The sequence below is a fragment of the Amphiprion ocellaris genome, chromosome 10, assembly GCF_022539595.1.
Source record: "Amphiprion ocellaris isolate individual 3 ecotype Okinawa chromosome 10, ASM2253959v1, whole genome shotgun sequence".
Lineage (NCBI taxonomy): Eukaryota > Metazoa > Chordata > Actinopteri > Pomacentridae > Amphiprion > Amphiprion ocellaris.
In genome coordinates, this window is record NC_072775.1 from 1,670,478 (window position 1) to 1,689,865 (window position 19,388).

The following is a 19,388-nucleotide window of genomic DNA, read 5'->3' on the forward strand; positions in this document are numbered from 1 at the left end:
TTCAACTCTGTTTCCCTCTTTTATAGTTCTGGGAAACCAGACATTGGCTGGTTAACATAAAGCGCATTTCAACTACTGTGCCAGAGTGGGAATGCTGCCACAGAAAGTGGATTTAAAACTCCAGTGTACCAATACAAAGAGACTCATCTGGCACAGATTGCATTGTGTTTGTTGGTCACTTGAGTGTGACAGATTTTTATGGAAAAGTCCAATATTTTATCTTTAATAGTGAAAAATTCAGAGCTAATTGTTGGCAGACCAGTTAAATTCATTAATTCTTAGACAGTGGATGTGTTTAAATGAGACTTATTAAGGAATTATCTTTTTCAAAACATTATGAACGACCTGAAATTTCTGAAGAAAAATAAATTCAATTTCAACAATATTATACCTCAGTTCATCATTTCCACATTACAACTTCTAGATCACAGAGTGTCTACAAAGGAACACAACATTTAGTCACCTGGAGCTGAACCAGAAAGGATTTACTGGAGGATCAAAACAACAAGTCGGACCAAAAAAAAAAAAGACAAAAATCAACAAAAACAAGACAAAATATGTTTTAAAAATAGACACAAAAAGACAAAAGCAAAAAACAAAACGACAAAAAATGACACAAGCAACACAAAATAAAACAAAAAAAACAAAAAATTAACAAAAATTTTAGAAAGCACCAAAAAAGTTGACAAATGAGAAAAATTTGAAAAAAACTGACAAAGCAAGAGAAAAAGAACAAAAAAGTAGACAAACAACACAAGCGAGACAAAAAAACACAAAACGACAAATAAAGCAAAACACAAAATAACAAAAGTAAGACAAAAAGCACAAGTGAGGTAAAAAGGAAACATAAAACGACAAAAACAAGAAACAAAGCGACAAAAGTCAGACAAAAAAGAAGACGAAATATTACAAAAATGAGACACTCAGCAACTTGTCATGGTCTAGAAATTATTTTAAATTTATAGTTTTACTAATTTACAATCTGCAGTTAATGTCTTCTCTGTAATTTTTTCACTTTGAGGGCCGGATTGGACCCTCTGGAGGACCGCTTTTGGCCCGCGGGCCTCATATTGGACACCCCTGCTTTAGAGTACAGTGACTTTATGTCCAAATGTTGACGCTGTTTGTCTTCATTAGATCAAATGTGGCTCCTGATTGCGACAAAGTGCCCCTCTGACTCAGTATTCTGTCTCATCAATCCTGTTTTCCAGCTTTTCTTGTCATTTTCAGGCTCTCATAATGGTGCAAAATGCTGCTGTGTCACATTTTACAATACGATGTGACCGTTTATGAGTTGAGATATGGTGGACATGAAGCTGAAAACATTCTGGAGGGCTGCGTTCCATAAACATCGCGGTCCTACAAGTTAAATAAAACCCCACCATCTGCCTCCGGCTGCAGCTCCCGTCGTGCATCATTCGCTGGCTAATATAATTTTCTGCAGAAGCCTCTTTCCATTTGTTGTCGCCGCCGCAGCCTTTTGTTCTTATTGCCGAATAAACATTGCAAATGGTTTTTAATAAGAACAGCTGGATTTTGAGCGATGAATGTGGACGTTTATCAGATGATTTTTTTTTGACTAATGGAAACTCACTGATAGTTGTGATGATGTTATTGTTGGTTGTCGCCGTGGAAGCAGAAAGTTTTCCACTAACAGAGTTAATTAAGCAGATGGAAGGTACAATAGGCCACATTAATTTCTGTTTTTTAATCAGATGTGTACATATGGAGTCTTCTTTCTCAGCTGTCACCCACGAGGCATCAGACAGACTCTTCTCACTGCAGTCTGTATTGATGGTGTTGTTGGCGTGGGTGCTGCCTTCACTTGTTAATGTAATGTTATTTCTTCATTTACGATTATTCAGTGAGGGATCGACTGTAAAGAAACTTTCAATCATTACCGACTGGACTGACAGCTTCTGCAGCTCCAGATCAACCAGGTAACTGGATTTTGAGGTTGTTTTGTCAGTTTTGAAGCCTCACACCCACTGGTTAAATGTTAAGTGGGAAAAAATACCAAAATCAAAAAAAAAAAGTACAACATTTGACCATTAAATTACAGAATTTTTTTTTACTATATTTAAATTACCAGGAAATAGATGAATCTGCCAGTTTTTGAAAAAAGTGTGTGTGTGTGTGTGTGTGTGTGTATATATATACATATATATGTATATATATAATTCCATTCACTTTACATAAAGCACCAAATCTGCTGACAGCAAATCAGAACCAGAGCATAATACTGCCGCCACCATGCTTGACAGTAGGTTTAGTACTCTCAAGCTTGAAGGCCTCACCTTCTCTTCTCCAAACATATTTCTGGTCATTGTATCCAAATAGCTCAGTTTTTGTTTCATCTGACCACAGAATTTTCCTCCTCTGTTCATGTCATCATCAGCCAAGACAAAGATGCATTTGTTTCAATTATTACATCATAGAAAATGAAGAGTTGTAGGAGTCACTGGAAACTCATAACCCCTATGATATACGTTATCTTTATAATGTAAACGTTTATTCAAGACCATATGATTTGAAGAGCAGAAATGTTTATTGTTGGATCTTGCTGAAATCACATTATATTAAATTAAAATTATGAAAATGGAAATGGAAATGTGTTGATTGGCAAATGTGAATATGTATCAGTTAATTTGCATTCCAAATTTGAGTAATTCAAGACCATTAATTTACTCAATGCAGACGGAAGTGTATTATGTTGTTAATTTGAGAGCACGCCTAATTATTAGTTTTCTTTCATGACATCTGCTTGTTGTGTAAATCCGCATTTCTGCTGTAGTTGTTTACCAGCTCGACATAAAACCGCAAAGAAATATGACATGGAATGATGTGTGGGGGTGATTTACTTGGTTTACGTGTGTTTGTGCGTGGGCATGAGAGAAATGTTTCTCCTTTTACCTTAAATAATGTGCACATCACGGCTCTGTCAGGTGCACTGAGCAACAGCACTGACTCACTTGTTTGGCCTGCAGTCATCAGACGAGCAGCAGTGAATGGGCACAACGAAAGGCGACACAAACATGTGGGCAGAGCCTCAGTTTACAGATAAATCACAACATATGTACGCTGTGAATACTGAGTGTGTTTTCATAAAAAATAATGCACATTAAGCCGTGTGGTGTGTAAACAGGGTGTTTAGTGGAATAGATTGTAAGAGTTGGATCGAGGTCTCTGGATTAATTTCATCTCGGACTGCTTTATTCACAGCTTCTTACTTTATTTTTATTTCCCTAGTAATTGCTGCCTTTCTTCTTCTCTTACATGCATTTTTTTGTTTTCTAGTCACCTTTCTTTATTCTCACACACGTCTTTATCTTTCTGACCACCAGGTGATTCAGACCATCCGAGCAGCAGACCTGGACAACTTTGCAAATGGAAAGTTCTCCTTCTTCGTGCCTCCTGAACATCAAGTTAAAACTAATTTTACTGTGAAGGACAACAGAGGTAAGACTTCAAACAGACTCAACCATGCAAGTAGACGCAGTTCAGTGTATTATTAAAGTGCAAATAGAGATTAACCGAAAGGTAGGTAGGTAAAAAAAAAAAAAAAAAACAAGACAAATGTGAACTCCACATTCTAAGTGACCCCAAACTTTTGAACGGTTGCATATATGAATTAAAGTTGCTCTCCATTAGTCAAAGTTGCACCATATTAGTTAAAGTTGCTCAAAAATAAGTTAAAGTTCCTCTATTTTGGTAAAGTTGCTCAAAAATAAGTTAAAGTTGCTCTAAATGATAGGGCTGGAACTTTAATGCGTTAATTTCAATTAATTAATTACAGAAAAATAACACGTTTAAAAAAATAACATTTAATCGCACCTTTCTCAGTTCCCTCTTTGCCATCCATTGCCATACAATGGAAAAACCAAACTAAACTCAGGTTTAAATTCATCAAAATCACTTTTCTCTATGTCCCATTTCAAAATTTTATAAATTTAAAATTATTAACACGTCTATTCATCAATTCAGTCGTCAACCAAAATGTATTTGAACTGAAAAACTTTGCTTATTGTGTCAGGTATTGCTATTTTACAAAACAATTTGATTAATCACGATTAATTAATTAGATTTTAAAAATTTAATCAAATCCCACCACTACTAAATGAGTTAAAGTTGCTCTATATTAAATAAAGTTGCTCTATTTTAGCTGAAGTTGCTCTATATTAGTTAAAGTTGCTCAAAAAAATTTGTTAAAATTGCTCTATATTCGCGAAAGTTGCTAAAAAAAATAGTTAAAATTGCTCTATATTAGCAAAAGTTGCAAAAAAAAATTTGTTAAAATTGCTCTATATTAGCAAAAGTTGCTGTAAATGAGTCAAAGTTGACCTATACTACTTTTCAAAAGTTTGAGGTCACTCTTCAGCTGTTAAATATTCTTCTGTGTTCACCAGCTAGTTGCTGACTTCTGTGTCCAGATGCTATTTGGTGCTAACTAGGTTACAGTCTTTGCTGCAAACACATCCTGCTGCTGCCAAAAAAGTGAGATTGATGGAGATGTTGAAAGTTGCACTACTGTTCAAAAGTTTGGTGTCACACAGGCAATTCTGTGATCTCCATGAAAACTCCCACTTTAATTCATGTGCTAACATAACTGCATAAGGGTTTTCTAATCATCAATGAGCCTTTCAACACCATTAGCTAACACAATGTAGCATTAGAACACAGGAGTGATGGTTGCTGGAAATGTTCCTCTGTACCTCTATGGAGATATTCCATTAAAAATCAGCTGTTTCCAGCTACAATCGTCATTTACCACATTAACAGTGACTACACTGGATTTATCATTCATTTGATGCTATCTTCATTTTAAAAAAAACTGCTTTTCTTTCAAAAATATTTCTAAGTGACTGCAAACTTTCAATTGGAGTGTATACTGTATGTAAGATATTTTGAGAAATTTTAACCTGATATATCAAATACTTCCTGAGATTTTCATTTTTTTTCTTAGAAATTCCCCTTTGACCCACTTTTGGCACATTTTTTTCATGCATTGAAACTTGAGGCTAAGTTTGAACAAAAATATCTCCAATAATAAAAAATATGGCCCCATTTTAAGAAAATATTTTCTTAGCTATATTTGTAAAATCATTTTGAAACTAAAAGGCTCTGTTCTACTTGGATTAAAGTATCTACCAGCTGGTCAAACCTGCTCAATTAGTTATGGAAGTTGAACAAAAATAACTTTTTTGAGACCAAGTATCTGTGTTTTGTTTTGTCTTACTTCCAACTCATCCATCATCCAAATTATTTTATCTACTTGTGCAGTACTGCAGAGATCATCATCACAGAAAGTATTTGATATATCAGTCTGAAAAATTCACAAATATTTCTGGTTGAGCTGAAGTCCCCTGATGGCTTCAGGTGGAAGAACACAGGACTTGGACGTGTCTCGGTGGCGTTTAAATGCCATTTAGCTGCATTTTGGCTTTTATTCTGTCCTGATGCATCTAAATGACCTAATCATTAATGGTTTTTATGATTTTTTTTCTTCTTTCATTATGATTTTCACAGTGAGATTCAGGAATTCAAGCACTGTGTCACCACCTAAGTACCAGTGTTCATGCTGTAACGCTTTTAAACGCCTATGTTGGTGGTTAGTTGGAAATTGTATGTCAAACTCACACTGAGCGTCACTCAAAAACAAATTATAAATCACATATTTGGTTGTGATCATTCACGAGACTGACATTTTGCACAGCTACAGTATATGATCTACCCTAATGTGCCTTCAGTTACAATTAAACCACTCTCCGCTGATGTTGTTGTCTTTAAAGAACAATTAAAACTTGTATTAATGCGTTAATTGCTTTATGTGAAATTGATGCTCAAGCTGGAAAACAACAAACACATGGCCGACTTACCAGATGCACCAATTAATGAAGAATGAATCAATTTTCTCATTATGTTTAATTATGTAGAAATAGAGTCTGTGCAGCAGTACATTACATGTAATTTCCAGGAGAGAGGCCTGCCTGCTGCTGATCAAAGTGAAACACAACAACAAGGAGAGTGAATATTAGACAAACACGACTCTAAACGGAAGCTGTTTGGCGACAAGCATGGGTTTAGGAATGTGGTGTTCATGGTCTGGATGGTAAGATGCCGTTTCCGTGTGAAAAGAGTTTTCAGGTTGTTATTGTTCAATCCGCAGTGAAACACCTGAACATGAAAATCTCCTCTTCTTTGTCCTCTTTTCACTCTGCAAACAACTAAAGCTGTCATAGCCAACATCTGCTGAGGAGCGAGACGGACAGCCCTGCAGACTCAATCACGGTTTATAGTCAGGACGTTGTCTGATAAAATCAGCATAAACACAGGTTGCCGGCAGCGTCTGTAGACTCAGTAGTGTCAGCCTGTTGGACCCGTCTGCTCCCGTCTCTGTGGTCGTCTACGTTCGCTGGCTTTCAATGCAGTAAGATTCAGGATTTAGTTGGTCTAAAGATGCGTTTAACAATCATAATATGGATCCTCTTTGCAAAAGTGCAGGTGGGTCGATCTGTATTTGAGGGACTTTTGAAGTCCATGGGATGTATCTGCACACATTTTTATTAAAAATAAAAAAAAAAATAATGTTTTTATGTTTATTATGATCATTTCTTTACAAATTCCATGATTATTTATCATGGAAACAATCGCTTATTAATAAAAAATGACTGGATATCACTAAAATGTCAACTATGATACAAAAAGTCCCGCAATTATATATTGACCCGTCCGGAATGACATGAAAATGATCCATAATTATGGAAAATGAGTCCAGAATGACATGAAACGACTCAAAAATTTTCCCAAAGACACAAAAATGATCCAAAATTACGAGAAACGATCCAAGCTGACATAAAACTTGTTGAAAATGACAAGAAAATGGTCCAAAATGACTCAAAAATTGTCCGGGTCAATTTATAGTTGAAGTCCATAGGATATATTCTGCATACGTTTTCATTAAAATAAAAAAAAAACTAATGTTTTTTATGTTCATTATGATCATGTCTTTACAGATTCCATAATTATTTATTATGGAAACAGTCACTTATTGATAAAAATTACTGGATATCACTAAAATGTCAACTAAATAGGCGTCTGAATTTAATATCAACCACCTTCTAATGAGCTAAACAATAATAAAATGAGCTGATTCAGAAAAAGTTTGGATTATGTTCTTTTTATTCAGTTGAGATAATCATGACAGATATTTCTTTTTTGGCAATATATCAAATTTTATATGGAAAATAACAGATTAAATCACTTTCCACTAAGTTCCCCATTACAAAAACACCTCTCCAGGAAGTGTGTTAATTCTAGATCACATGACCTGCTCCACATGATGTCATTTCCTCCTGAAGAAAAGACTGGCCAGACTCCAAGGCTTTCTGACTTATTTAATATAAAGCAGTCAACAGGTTTACTATAATATTATAATTATAATCTAATATTTAGACGAATCTTTCTTTAAAATGCCATGTGGTGTTTGGTTATAGGCGGTCATGTTGATTTTAGGCCTGAAAACGGCAAAAATGTCAACTATGATACAAAAAGTCCCACAATTATATATTGACCCAGGCATGAGTCAAACATTCTTGATTAGGCTGCAGTAGTCTCGAATAGTCAGACCATTCTCTAATGCTGACAGTGTTGTGTAGAATGGTCTTGTTGCACCTCTTTGTCCTCATGCTGTACAGCCAGAATAAGCTGTGATGTGTTTGTATTTCATTAAACCAATCACAATCATCTTTGGTGTTGCTAAGAACATGATGCCCTGGCAGTGTTCTCTGAAAACAGTGATGGGGAATTGTTTTGGTGGAATATTTGCATGCAGGAAGGTGAGCACTGCCATTAAAATGGGCCAATGAAACAAAACAGCTTGCGGGGTTGCTCTATTGCATGATTCAAATCTTCGCCAAATATGAAATTGTGTGTGTGTGCGTGCGTGCGTGCGTGCGTGCGTGCGTGCGTGCGTGTGTGCGACACTGCCTGGAGGTTGTTGTTGTCCATAATTAAGGGGGTTTTTGAAAACCTGTAGTTAGTAGAAGAGGAGGAGAAAGTCACACAAAATGCACAACTAGTGACAAGTTTATACTACAGTCTACATCCATTGAATCAGACTGAGGCTCCCTCTACCTCCACAGGTGCTTTAATGGTCACCTCACTGAACTCACATGCTTGTGTGCTGTCGCTGTTACAAATAGCCCTAATTTTATGACTTGCTTTTGATAACAAGAAATGCACTCAGAGAGCGCAGTACTCCTCCAAGGCTGCTCAGTTGTTGTATAATTTCCGACAGATAATTGCCATAAAAAAATGAAAAAGTGACCAAAAAAAATAGAAAATGACGCACAATCAGCACACAGGGCTGCAAAACCACCACAAAAGGATGCAAAATAGCTCCAGACACACAAAACAACTACTTAAAGAGAGCAAATAACCACAGATTGACATAAAACAACCAAAAGGTGACCAAATGGGTGCAAGAAGACAAAATAAAGTACAAAAATCAGCACAAAAGAACCACAAAGTAACATAAAACCACAATAAAAAGGCACAAAATGACGTTTAAACTGGTTCATTACACACCAGTCAGATTCCAATCACTGATCCATAATAAAGACCACTTAGATTGTTTTTAACTCCAGATTGATTTCTGGGTAGAAAAAGTCTGTCTTCCTGTCATCTTGAGGCCACAGTGCTTTATCTGAGGTCAGAGAGGGTTTACCTGCCTGTTGTTTTACAGCACTGGATGAGAGTGTTTTTAGGTGAGAAAATATATTTGTGCTAAAACGGTCTTTAGTGTTTCCAGAGGGAGCTGTGGGAAGTCTGAGAAAAGTCTAAAGAAGTGAGTTTCTGCTGCAGGTTCCAAGAAACATTAGCTGTGTCTAGCAAAACAAATAAGAGCAGATATCCTGTGCTATGTCCGCCCTTGTGTCTTGTTGCTGTCTACTTTTACACTGCAAAAACTCAAAATCTTACCAAGTCTATTTGTCTTATTTTTAGTCAAAATGTCTCATCACACTTGATTTAAGATAAATTCATTTAACCCTCCTGTTGTCTTCATTTACAGGCACCAAAAAATATTGTTTTCTTGTCTGAAAAAATCCAAAAATTCAGCAAAAAAATTCCCCAAATTTCTGAAAATTTGCAAAACCTTCAGGAAGAAAATTCCAACAATTCCTTAAAAGTTTCCCTTGAAAGTTTTTTTTTTTTAAATCCCCAAATTTGGCAAGAAAATTCTTGTAAATATTTTCAAAAAATGAGTAAAATCTTCCCAAAAAAATCCTAAAAATATCTAAAATTATTCCATGTATATCAGTAAAACTTCTGATATTTTCTTTAAGAACATTCACATAAAAATCAACCAAAATCCAGCGAATTAAATCAAACAATCTTGAAATTATCTTGTTTTGAGTTGTATTTGACAAGAAAACTCAAATTAAGTTTAATACATCTCAAATTAGGAGGTTACATGAAAGCAAAAATCTATTTTTGAGTGAAAAACTGCTTCTTCTTTTTTTTTAGCATAACTGGCTTATTTTAAGACACCTAAACTTGACAATCCTGGTAAAATAGAGCTTCAAAGAAGTTTTCCCAGCTAATTTTAAGATCTCAATATTCTAAATATCATATCTTATTTCAAGAAATCTTACCAAGACATTTTCACTTGTTCTATTGGCAGATTTTTTCACTTATTTCAAGGTAAAAGTTCCTTCAAATAAGTCTTTTTTTTCTTGTTTTGAGAGGGGCATTTTTTCCAGTGTAGGCACTGCTTTTCTTATATTATTCGTTTTTTTCTGAGCAATATCTGGCACAAGAATTTCCTTCAGGATTCATAAAGTTTTATCTTATCTTGTATACATCCAGTTTGACTACCAGACATTAAAACGTTCAGTAAATCTGCAGTTTCTACCAGTCAGTTAGACTCTGGTCTGGACCAGGTACCAGCCTGCCCACTTCTCCCCTCTGAGATCTGCTTTAATGTCCATGAGAAAACCTGTAGAGCTGTTGCCTTGGTTACCCAGCAGCTGGAGTTTTCTGTATGTATCCTCTCCTCATTTAGCTTTTTGATTCTATCTGTCCTGAATAAATGGGCGGCAGGAAGGTTTTTGTTTTTTTAGGTGTGTGTCGGGGAGGGGGTGATGTTTCTCCCAGCTTTTGGTCTCATGTCTTTTCGTGTCGTGTTATCTCCGTCTCGCTTTTACTCTGTCAAATTCCATTTGCTTTTCCATCTTGGAGTGTCTCCTCCGTCTCTCCTGGTGTCACTGCAGTTGCTTTCTGTGGTTGACCTGAGACAGATTGAGGACTGAGGAGAGTTGACATCAATCTCGGTAATGAGACGCGGTGACAAGTTTGAGACAGGGAGGCTGGACGGCAGCCCGCCAGCCAAACACTGCAGGCACTTTCTGTTGTTGTTGTTGTTGTTTATTTGTGCTTCATCAGAACACAGAGCCTGACTGGGTGGTTAGACTGCAGGTAGCACTGCCGTTTAACAATTACCACCACTGTCTTCAAAGTTCGCCTTTACGGCGATTCTGTTATAAACAAATATAAATATTTCTATATATAGGGTAAGTAGACTATGTGAGAGGTCTCTAGTGATGGAAGCACCAAACAGTTTATATGTAGAGCAGCTTTTTTTGACCCACACTGAGGTTTTAGTTTGCAGCTGTTATGGCAAAGTAAAGCCAGTGAATGGAGACTGTTGGGGTGGATGGAAGGGTCGACAATGTGCTAATTTTCTTGAACAGGCTATGGTTTTAACACGACAATTTTATTATATATAAATACAAATATTTCCACATATCGGGTAAGTTGATTATGTAAGAGACTCTCCATTGATTAAAAACCCAATAGTTTATTTGTACAGCAGCTTTTTATGAGTCACAGTTAGATTTCAGTCATCATCTGTTATAGAGAAACACAGCCAGTAAATGGAGACTGTTGGGGTGGATTGAGGGTCAAACAAAGTGAAAGGTTTTTCTTGTACAGGCTATGGTTTTTACCCTTTGATGTGCAGTGTGGGTCAGGATATACTCATTTCAGTTTGAACTTCAGTTACTGCTCGAGTCTCAGTGTTGTTTTCTTCGACCACATACCTGTATGTAAAGGTGGCAGCAACCAGAGTTGTAACTGGGAATAGAGACATGGTAATAAAATGTTGCTTCCTGTCCAATCCTTGTGATGGAAATACTGACTTTTTTCACCTTAAATAGAAAAAGAAACACTTTGCTGGTTGGTAGGTGAATTTAATGTTGTGTAAAAGATGGAGAACAACAGTTGGTCAAGATTCTCAAAGAAGAGACACAAACAGAAACTCATGAATTCCTTTTCAATGGTCAGTATACATAGTTTTCTGAGTTTCTGTGCCATATATGAAATGCTGAGTCCAACGTTCCAGAGACAAAAATCCCTCCAGAGATGAAAACGTATCTCATTAGTTGGACCTCAAGCCTTTTTCCTTTGACCCCTTTTCTTATGCAACCTGCCAGCAAACCTGCTGAGCTGGTTAAAGTCACTGCAGGAACAGGAAATAGTTACCGAGAAACAAAACCACACGAAGATGGAATGAACAAATGGATGATTAACCTAGAAAAACATATAAAATTGGAACACCAGCACTGGTACTGTTCTGCTAATGTTCTGTTATCATTCTGCTAATGTTCTGGTACTGTTCTGCTAATGTTCTGGTAAACGGTCATTTGTTCTTTTACTACATTTTATGGTAAAATTACACATTTTTTCCTGCATTTAAATCAGCAAAAAATTACCAGTTCTAAATGTTTTACAGATATTTGCAGATATTTGGAATTGAAAAAAAATGCATATTAAGGATTAAGGAAGGGTTTTTTTTATAGTTTAGAACCACAGTTTTCTCTGATATAAAATTAAACTGACAAAATAATCTACTGTGTAAATGGAGACTAAACTCTCAGACCACAGTGACGATATGTGTTATAATCTTCTGGTTTCATTGTGACCTGCACTGATTTGCATCTCTGTTAGATGCAGAAAAGCTTCCACTCATCAAAAATTAACCTCCTTCAGTATCAGTGTTTTTTAAGCTTCATTTTATTCTCACCAAAAAGCTCCAATATTGTTTCATCTGTCAAAAAGTCTGTTTTCCCAGAAGCACATGTATTTTAGCACTTTTGCTTTTTTCCGTTCTCCTTTGAAAGTGGGGTCGTCCTGGGTCTTCTTCCACGGAGCCACTTTGACCCAGAAAGCGAAGTGTGACCAAACGCTGTTGTACCTTCATCATAGAGGTCAGCTTGTATGCGTTTTGAAGTTTTTACTGGTTCCTTTTTTCCGACCATTTGAACTGTTCTTTGTTTCGGGCTGGGGTCAGTCTTTCTCTTGGAGCCTCGTCTCTGGAGTTTGGCTTCAGCCCCTTGACCTCCTTAATAATTTTAGCAGCTGAGGTTGCAGAAACATCAGTTATAGGAGACGGTCTTATAACCTGGACCTTCTGCTTGGTCAGAACAGAGACAGATTGGAATAGGTAGAGGTAGTGTTGCACAGTATACTGATACTATCACAATACCCAGCTGTTAAAAATGGTACTACACACCATTTTATTAGTATCTGTGCTGGAGGAATGTTTTGATTGAAGCCATATTTCTTACAATTTGCCTCGATGACAGGGCGTTTGTGTGCAGCACTAAGCTTCCACCTTCTGCAGGAACGGTGAGCGAACCAACACCTTATTCTTCTCTCATACACACTGCAGCAGCTTTCATGATGACGTGAGGCAATGCTGCAGATGAAGTGCTCTTGTAGGCCGTCCACCGGTTGCCCATAAAGTAAATGCACCAAGTAAAATATGGAATTAATTCCCATAGAGCCGACTGTAAGAGTAGAGCCCACTACGAGGTCCTCCTGTACCAGATGTTTTAACCCTCCTGTCGTCCTCATTTATGGACACCAAAAAATATTGTTTCCTTGTCTGAAAAAAATCCAAAAAATCAGCAAAAAAATCCCCAAATTTCTGAAAATTTGCAAAACCTTCAGGAAGAAAATTCCAATAATTCCTTAAAAGTTTCCCCTAAAAGTTTTATTTTGAAAAAATACCCCAAATTTGGCAAGAAAATTCTTGTAAATATTTTCAAAAAAATAGTAAAAGTGTTCCAAAAAATCCTAAAAATATCTAAAATGATTCCATATATATCAGTAAAACTTATATTTTCTTTAAGAGCATTCACATTAACATTTCTTTTTTTTCCACCAAATAATGTTCAAAGATTTCCCAAAGATGTTGAAAATGTGGACATCAGAAGTTTGACTGTGAAATTTTTTTTTTCCACATTTTCAAACTTTAGAACGGGTCAATTTTGAACCGCAGTACGACATGAAGGTTAAACTTAGACACATCCAATGTGGCAAACATCTCACTGACAGAGATAAAGATCAGTTCAAATGATTCAAACAGCGACAGGTTGTAATAGACAACACAATTACATCAGGTCAGTGTTTGACTATAAAATTACACTGTCTTCACCATATTCCAATTGGCAAAATATTATCATTCATAATTATTTTAGATATTTACAGCACAGTTTTCACTGTTTACATGTTCTGTCATATATTATCACATTACTTTTCCTGATGTTTTCGGTTTTTGCTGTGGTGTCGTTTCAGTGCTGGGTATATTTAGCATATCAAAGTAAACACATGCAGAGGTGCATAAAGCTTTACAACAGCTGTCTTCAGAGGCTCTCAGTACCGATTACTCCTTTAGGCAAAAAAACAAAACAGAAATACAACTGCTACTAGAGGCACCTAAGATCATTTATTTCACTATCGTCTACTTAAACATTAGGTGTTATGATCAGTGACGGTAAAATTATCCTTATTCCCCCATGCACTAATGAAATGCCTTCGGTGTATTGGTGCATCCACATGACTTCAAAGGAAAATACACGTGAGGTCCTCGCTTTGCCTTACAACTAGGATTTATCTCATTTAAGTGAATGTAAGCTCTACCATTAGTGTTGTCTGTGTAAACCAGCTACTATCTTCTCATTGTCAGAGTTCATCACATTCTACTGTAACCTCCAGAGGTGTTCTTAAACTAGAAGACACAACGGTTTTGTGTAAGAACATTGTAGATGCAATGTACTTACACAAAATGCAAATAAAGATGTCCTTGCCGGAGTCCCATGAGCTTTTCTGCAGTACATCAGAGAATCTACATACTGTAGATAAATCCACACATGTTTCAGGAATCGTGCACATATATACCCCATGCTGCTAGCTGATGTGTTTTATCATGTCGGGGCTCCTCGGGCACTTTCGAGGTCGAATGCTTTATAAAAATACACTCTTCGTGCAGTAATTATTCACCTGCTGTGTTTCTGTCAGTTTAGTCTCTATTCCTTTGTAAAAGCTAACATCGTTGCGATAACCACAATCGATTTCTTGAATATGATCATGAACAACATCATCTGAACCAATTCATAATCCAGAGAGAGAATTAAAGAACTAAAGGGATCATGTGTGTGTCTGTTTGAAGGTTAGTTCATGCTTTCCACATCCAAAAGTGAACATTTAATGTAAAGTTTGTCATCCTCTTATATTTTGGAGGTCGCCAAGGCTCCAAATGACTCCTCTGTATCCGATCAGTCACAACATTTTGACCACTGGCAGGTGAAGCTTATAGCATTAATCGTATTGGTTCTATGTGGTGTTCTGATGGAAACATGGTGATGAGACTTAGCCACCCAAATCAACGTTATCTCAGAACAAGCACACTCCTTCATGCAAATGGAAATCCTAAATGTCACTGCAGGAAAATACACCCCACCACATCACAAAAACATCAATCAGGAACATCTTGAGAAACAAGACAATCGTCCAAGATGTTGATTTGACCTCCAACCTTCCTAGACCCCATTCTGATCAGGCTTCAACAGGATGCAGTGGAACAAGTTTGATTCCCAGATGTCCCACTGCACGACTCAGAGCACTGGTTCCAGACCCCATAGGACACCCTGACAGGTCCTCTGGTCCAGGCCCAATGGTTCAAAGCTTTTTTGACGGCATAAGCAGGACCAACACAACATTAGGCTTCTTCTTCTAAAGTCATGTAGCATTAGTAAATGCTGGTGTGGTTCCAATGAGGGAGCTCCATCATCTACGGTCAGCAGCAGCTCTAGTAGCCTCCCCAGTTCCACTTCCTGTGATCTCTTTGATGTTGCTACAGGTCTACCTCTCATTCTCTTTCCATTAACCATCCCTTCAATGATTGCTTTTTTCCAGGCAGTGATGTCTGGCAGCATGACCAAAGTAGCTGAGTTCCCTTATGATGATGTTAGCCTGCAGTGTTTTTTCAACCATCGCCACGACTGCATGGATGCAAAAATCATGAATTTGCTCTAAGAAAGAGTGCTGCCAACCTCCACCATCCAGAAAATCCTTTAACACAGCTACTAATATTTAGATTTTGGATGTAGTCATTAATTTATTCACATTTTCTCATGTCTATGTCAGACACAAAACAGTGTGTGAAGCAGGAGTTTGAGTTTCCTTTCCCAGTGTGTGTCTATGTTTAACATCATTTCAGAGCATATGTGTGTGATCCTGTGTAGGATGGTAGCACAATTAGCATCAACTTCACCGTGTCCTCATTTTTTCTCCTGTGAAACTCTAAAGTACTGCTTGAAAACACCTCTGCTAATATAAAAATATCAGCATCACTTCCCAAAGTTTGTCAGAACAGCATCTCCTTCACCACATTTTAGTGCATTGACGGACTACTCTGCTCCCCCTGAGGCTGGAGGGCAAATAAAAGCCCTCTACTGAACCCTGTTAGGGTCAAAAATGAGCCAAACTTGGACAGAAGGAGGACAGAAGGTTGAGGTTTGGTTCAATCAAACAGTAGCTGTCTGTTTTACAGGAGTAAAAGACTAACTGGTTGGTTAAACGCTCCACCTTTGTCCCAGCAGATAACCACCTCCCTGAGCTTTTCTATGGGGAAGTCTGGTTCGGCCTCCCACGCAGCTGATAGAACGGTCTGGAACTGGGCGGCTTTGTGAAGCATCACAGTAGGAATAGAGAATGGAGACAGAAATACTCTGACAGTAATAGGGCTTGTTTGAGATGGCAGCTTGACTGTTCTCACATTTTTGCACATAACATTAATAGAGTTGAACATTTACACCAAATAGCAGTTATTTTTCCTTTATTTTCTCTTAAACAAAACACAATCAACCACTATTTGTAAAATAAAATGCGTACAGTAGGTGAAAGAAAACCCAAGTAATGCTGCTGAAGAAAGGAATGTAGAACTTAAAATAGAGTTTTGCACGTTAAAAACTTTTTTTTAATATGCACATACTATTTAGCTCTGTATAGCAAGACATACTTTACTAAAATGACAAAAAAATGAAGCAATATGCAAAACAGCAACAATATGTTAAGGAATTGTTCTGTAAAAAGACTTTAAAGCTGCTTTTCAGACTGATTTCGCTCCTTTTAAACAAGACTTATTTATAGCAAAGTTGACTTTTTTTCCAGCCTTGACAGTGAAAAACCTGCCTGAGTGTTAAAAAAAACTTCAGACTAAATTAAAAAATAATGAAATCAAGTGCAGAAGAAATCAAAGAACTTGGTGACAAGGTTTTAAAAAACTGCAATAACAGTGAGCTGTTGTGTTTTATGTTTCATTCATTGACCTCCCTCTGCAGGTGGAGATAGTCGTGACTTCTTATTTGTGTTTCTGTGATCGTGTGTGTGTGTGTGTGTGTGTGTGTGTGTGTGTGTGTGTGTGTGTGTGTGTGTGTGTGTGTGTGTGTGTGTGTGTGTGTGTGTGTGTGTGTGTGTGTGTGTGTGTGTGTGTGTGTGTTTGTGTGTTTGTGTGTGTGTTTGTGTGTGTGTGTGGATACCCAGAGGCTGTATGCAAGTCAACATGAACCACTGTGTAAATAAAGATGTCCTTGTGTTCAGAGTCCCACAGGCGAAGCTGCAATACATCAGAGAATCTACATACATAAATCCATATAGACCACGTCTGTGCTGATGTGTTTTATCATGACTCTGGGCTCCTCGGGCACTTTGGAGGTCAAATGCTTTATAAAAACACACTCCTCGTACACTATATATTCACCTGCTTTAAGCCACAACCTCCATATTTTATTTTTTTTTGCAAACTATCATCATCATAAGAACCAGAATCAATTTCTTGAATGTGACAGTGAAGTGCGGATGGTGAAATTACATTTTTATTGGATTTAAATCAGCAGAAACATTGTTATTTTTGACACGTGCCATTTTTGAGAGGAAAAAATGGATATTAAGAGTTACAAAAAGATCAATTTAAAGTTTTTTAACAGATTTTCCCTGTTTTGTTAAATTAGAGATGATAAAAGCAATGTATACTGTAAAAAAAAGAACACAAAGCTTTACATAACATCTCCATCAAAAATCAGATTTTCACTTTTTCTTCCCCCATGGATTTTACAGAGAATGTTTTTTTTTTTGTTTTTAAAGCGTGGCTGATTGTCTTCAAATACAATTTTAATGGCATAATTACACCAATAAAATGAGCTTTAAACTACTTCAGGTGCTACAACTGTAGATATATTTTAAAAACCTTTAAAATTGTTATATTCTTTGAGACACACAGCTCATCTCTGAAATGCCATATTTAGAATAAGATAAGAAGATTAGACCATTCATTTAGATTCATTTATTATGTTTGCTTATTCATAATGCTTATTCATATTGATTATAAATTAAGTTAAATAACTAAAATTAATTTAATTATTAGAAAATTGATAAAATAAACTTTATTGTTTGGGGAAATTCACATGGCAGCAGCTATAGGTGGGAGAAGCAGGATGAGACAAAAAAAAGATGCAGTGAAGATAATGTTCACCTTTCACATGTACAGATGATGAATTTATCAGTCTCTCCAGGATTTCATGGACATTTTTCCAGATTGTTGTGTCCTAAAATGTCTGAATTCACGGTAGATTTTTTCTAAAAAATTGCGATGTAAGTTGTAATGTTTTATTTGTTGTGATGAAATTGCAGGAGACAGTGACCGTTGCTAAAAAGTTTCTCTTTTTTCAGCTTTTAGAACATGTTTCAACATTTTAATAGACAATATTTCTTCCTAAACTAATTCTTTAACACGCTCCAACCCATTTCCACCAGCTGGCGCACCACGGTGGGAAACTAGCAGCAGCCAGATACTGGTTTAACAGGAAGTGGTTGGTAGATTTAAGGCACTAAATGATCATTTACTATTGAATGAATCATATGTGGACATATCTGTTGGTGGCTTAAAAAGTTAATTTCACATCCTGGCACATGTGTTCATACACACACGCTCACGGCTCGTCACATCCATTAATGAATCTAACTTCCCTTCATTCTTTCAGAGCTCCAACAGATCTGGATGCAGCAGCTTCCATCACAGTTATCTGTCTGGTCTGTGGTCTGCTATTTTCAGACGTTCTCCTAGAAAAGTGTTTGTCAGTCAATGATTTTCGTTTGTATTCCACGGGTTATAAAACAGTTTAGCTCAGCTTTGGTGAAGAACATCGGAATTGTTTTTCATAATCTTTAGCAGTAATTTCTGTTGGTAAATGAGAGACATTAGAATGGGACATGTCTGCATCTTCAAACCAGAAACAAGGAAGTGAATTTGGTGATGTATGTGCATTACGTTTGCCTACTATTATTGGTGGAACTCACGGGAGGCGGGAAAAAATTGCGGAAAAGTTGCGGTGATTGGACAAAGTTGATGGAGATTGGTTGAACTTGCATTAATTGTTGTGATCCAACATCACATATTCCTGGAGGGACAGATTTACATATGAATATGTACAGCTATGACATGATCTACACTACCATTGAAAAGTTTGGTGTCACCCAGATAATTCCATGTTTTCCATGAAATCTCACATTTTTCTCCATGTGCTAACATAACTGCACAAGGGTTTTCTAATCATCAATTAACCTTTCAACACCATTAGCTAACACAATGTAGCATTAGAACACAGGAGTGATGGTTGCTGGAAATGTTCCTCTGTACCCCTATGGAGATATTCCATTAAAAATCAGCTGTTTCCAGCTAGAATAGTCATTTACCACATTAACAATGTCTACACTGGATTTATCATTCATTTGATGCTATCTTCATTGGAAAAAAACTGCTTTTCTTTCAAAAATAAGGACATTTCTAAGTGACATTAAGCTTTTGAACAGTAGTGTATGATGATATTTCATGTCATGTTCAGTTCCTTCATTAGGAACACCTATTTAGACTGAGCTCATGATTCAATCAACACTCGACTTGCTTAAAGTGCTTTCTGAATCGTTTCACCTCTTCTTCCATTCTTTTACCTTTCCTTCTTCATCTAACCAACCCCCTGTTCTTTATC

At 36.7% G+C, this 19,388-nt stretch overlaps 1 protein-coding gene across 3 annotated transcripts in view; it reads left to right on the plus strand.

Moving 5' to 3' along the window:
• LOC111582448 (cadherin-18-like) overlaps positions 1 to 19,388 on the plus strand; it is a 208,900-nt gene that overhangs the window by 177,154 nt on the left and 12,358 nt on the right. For all 3 annotated transcript variants that reach the window (XR_008603032.1, XR_008603033.1, XM_023291120.3), the window contains exon 10: positions 3,345 to 3,459. Coding sequence is in view for 1 of the 3 variants with exons in the window: in XM_023291120.3 (XP_023146888.1) it covers positions 3,345 to 3,459 (115 nt within the window). In the remaining 2 variants the exon portion in view is untranslated. The remainder of the gene's footprint in view (positions 1 to 3,344; positions 3,460 to 19,388) is intronic.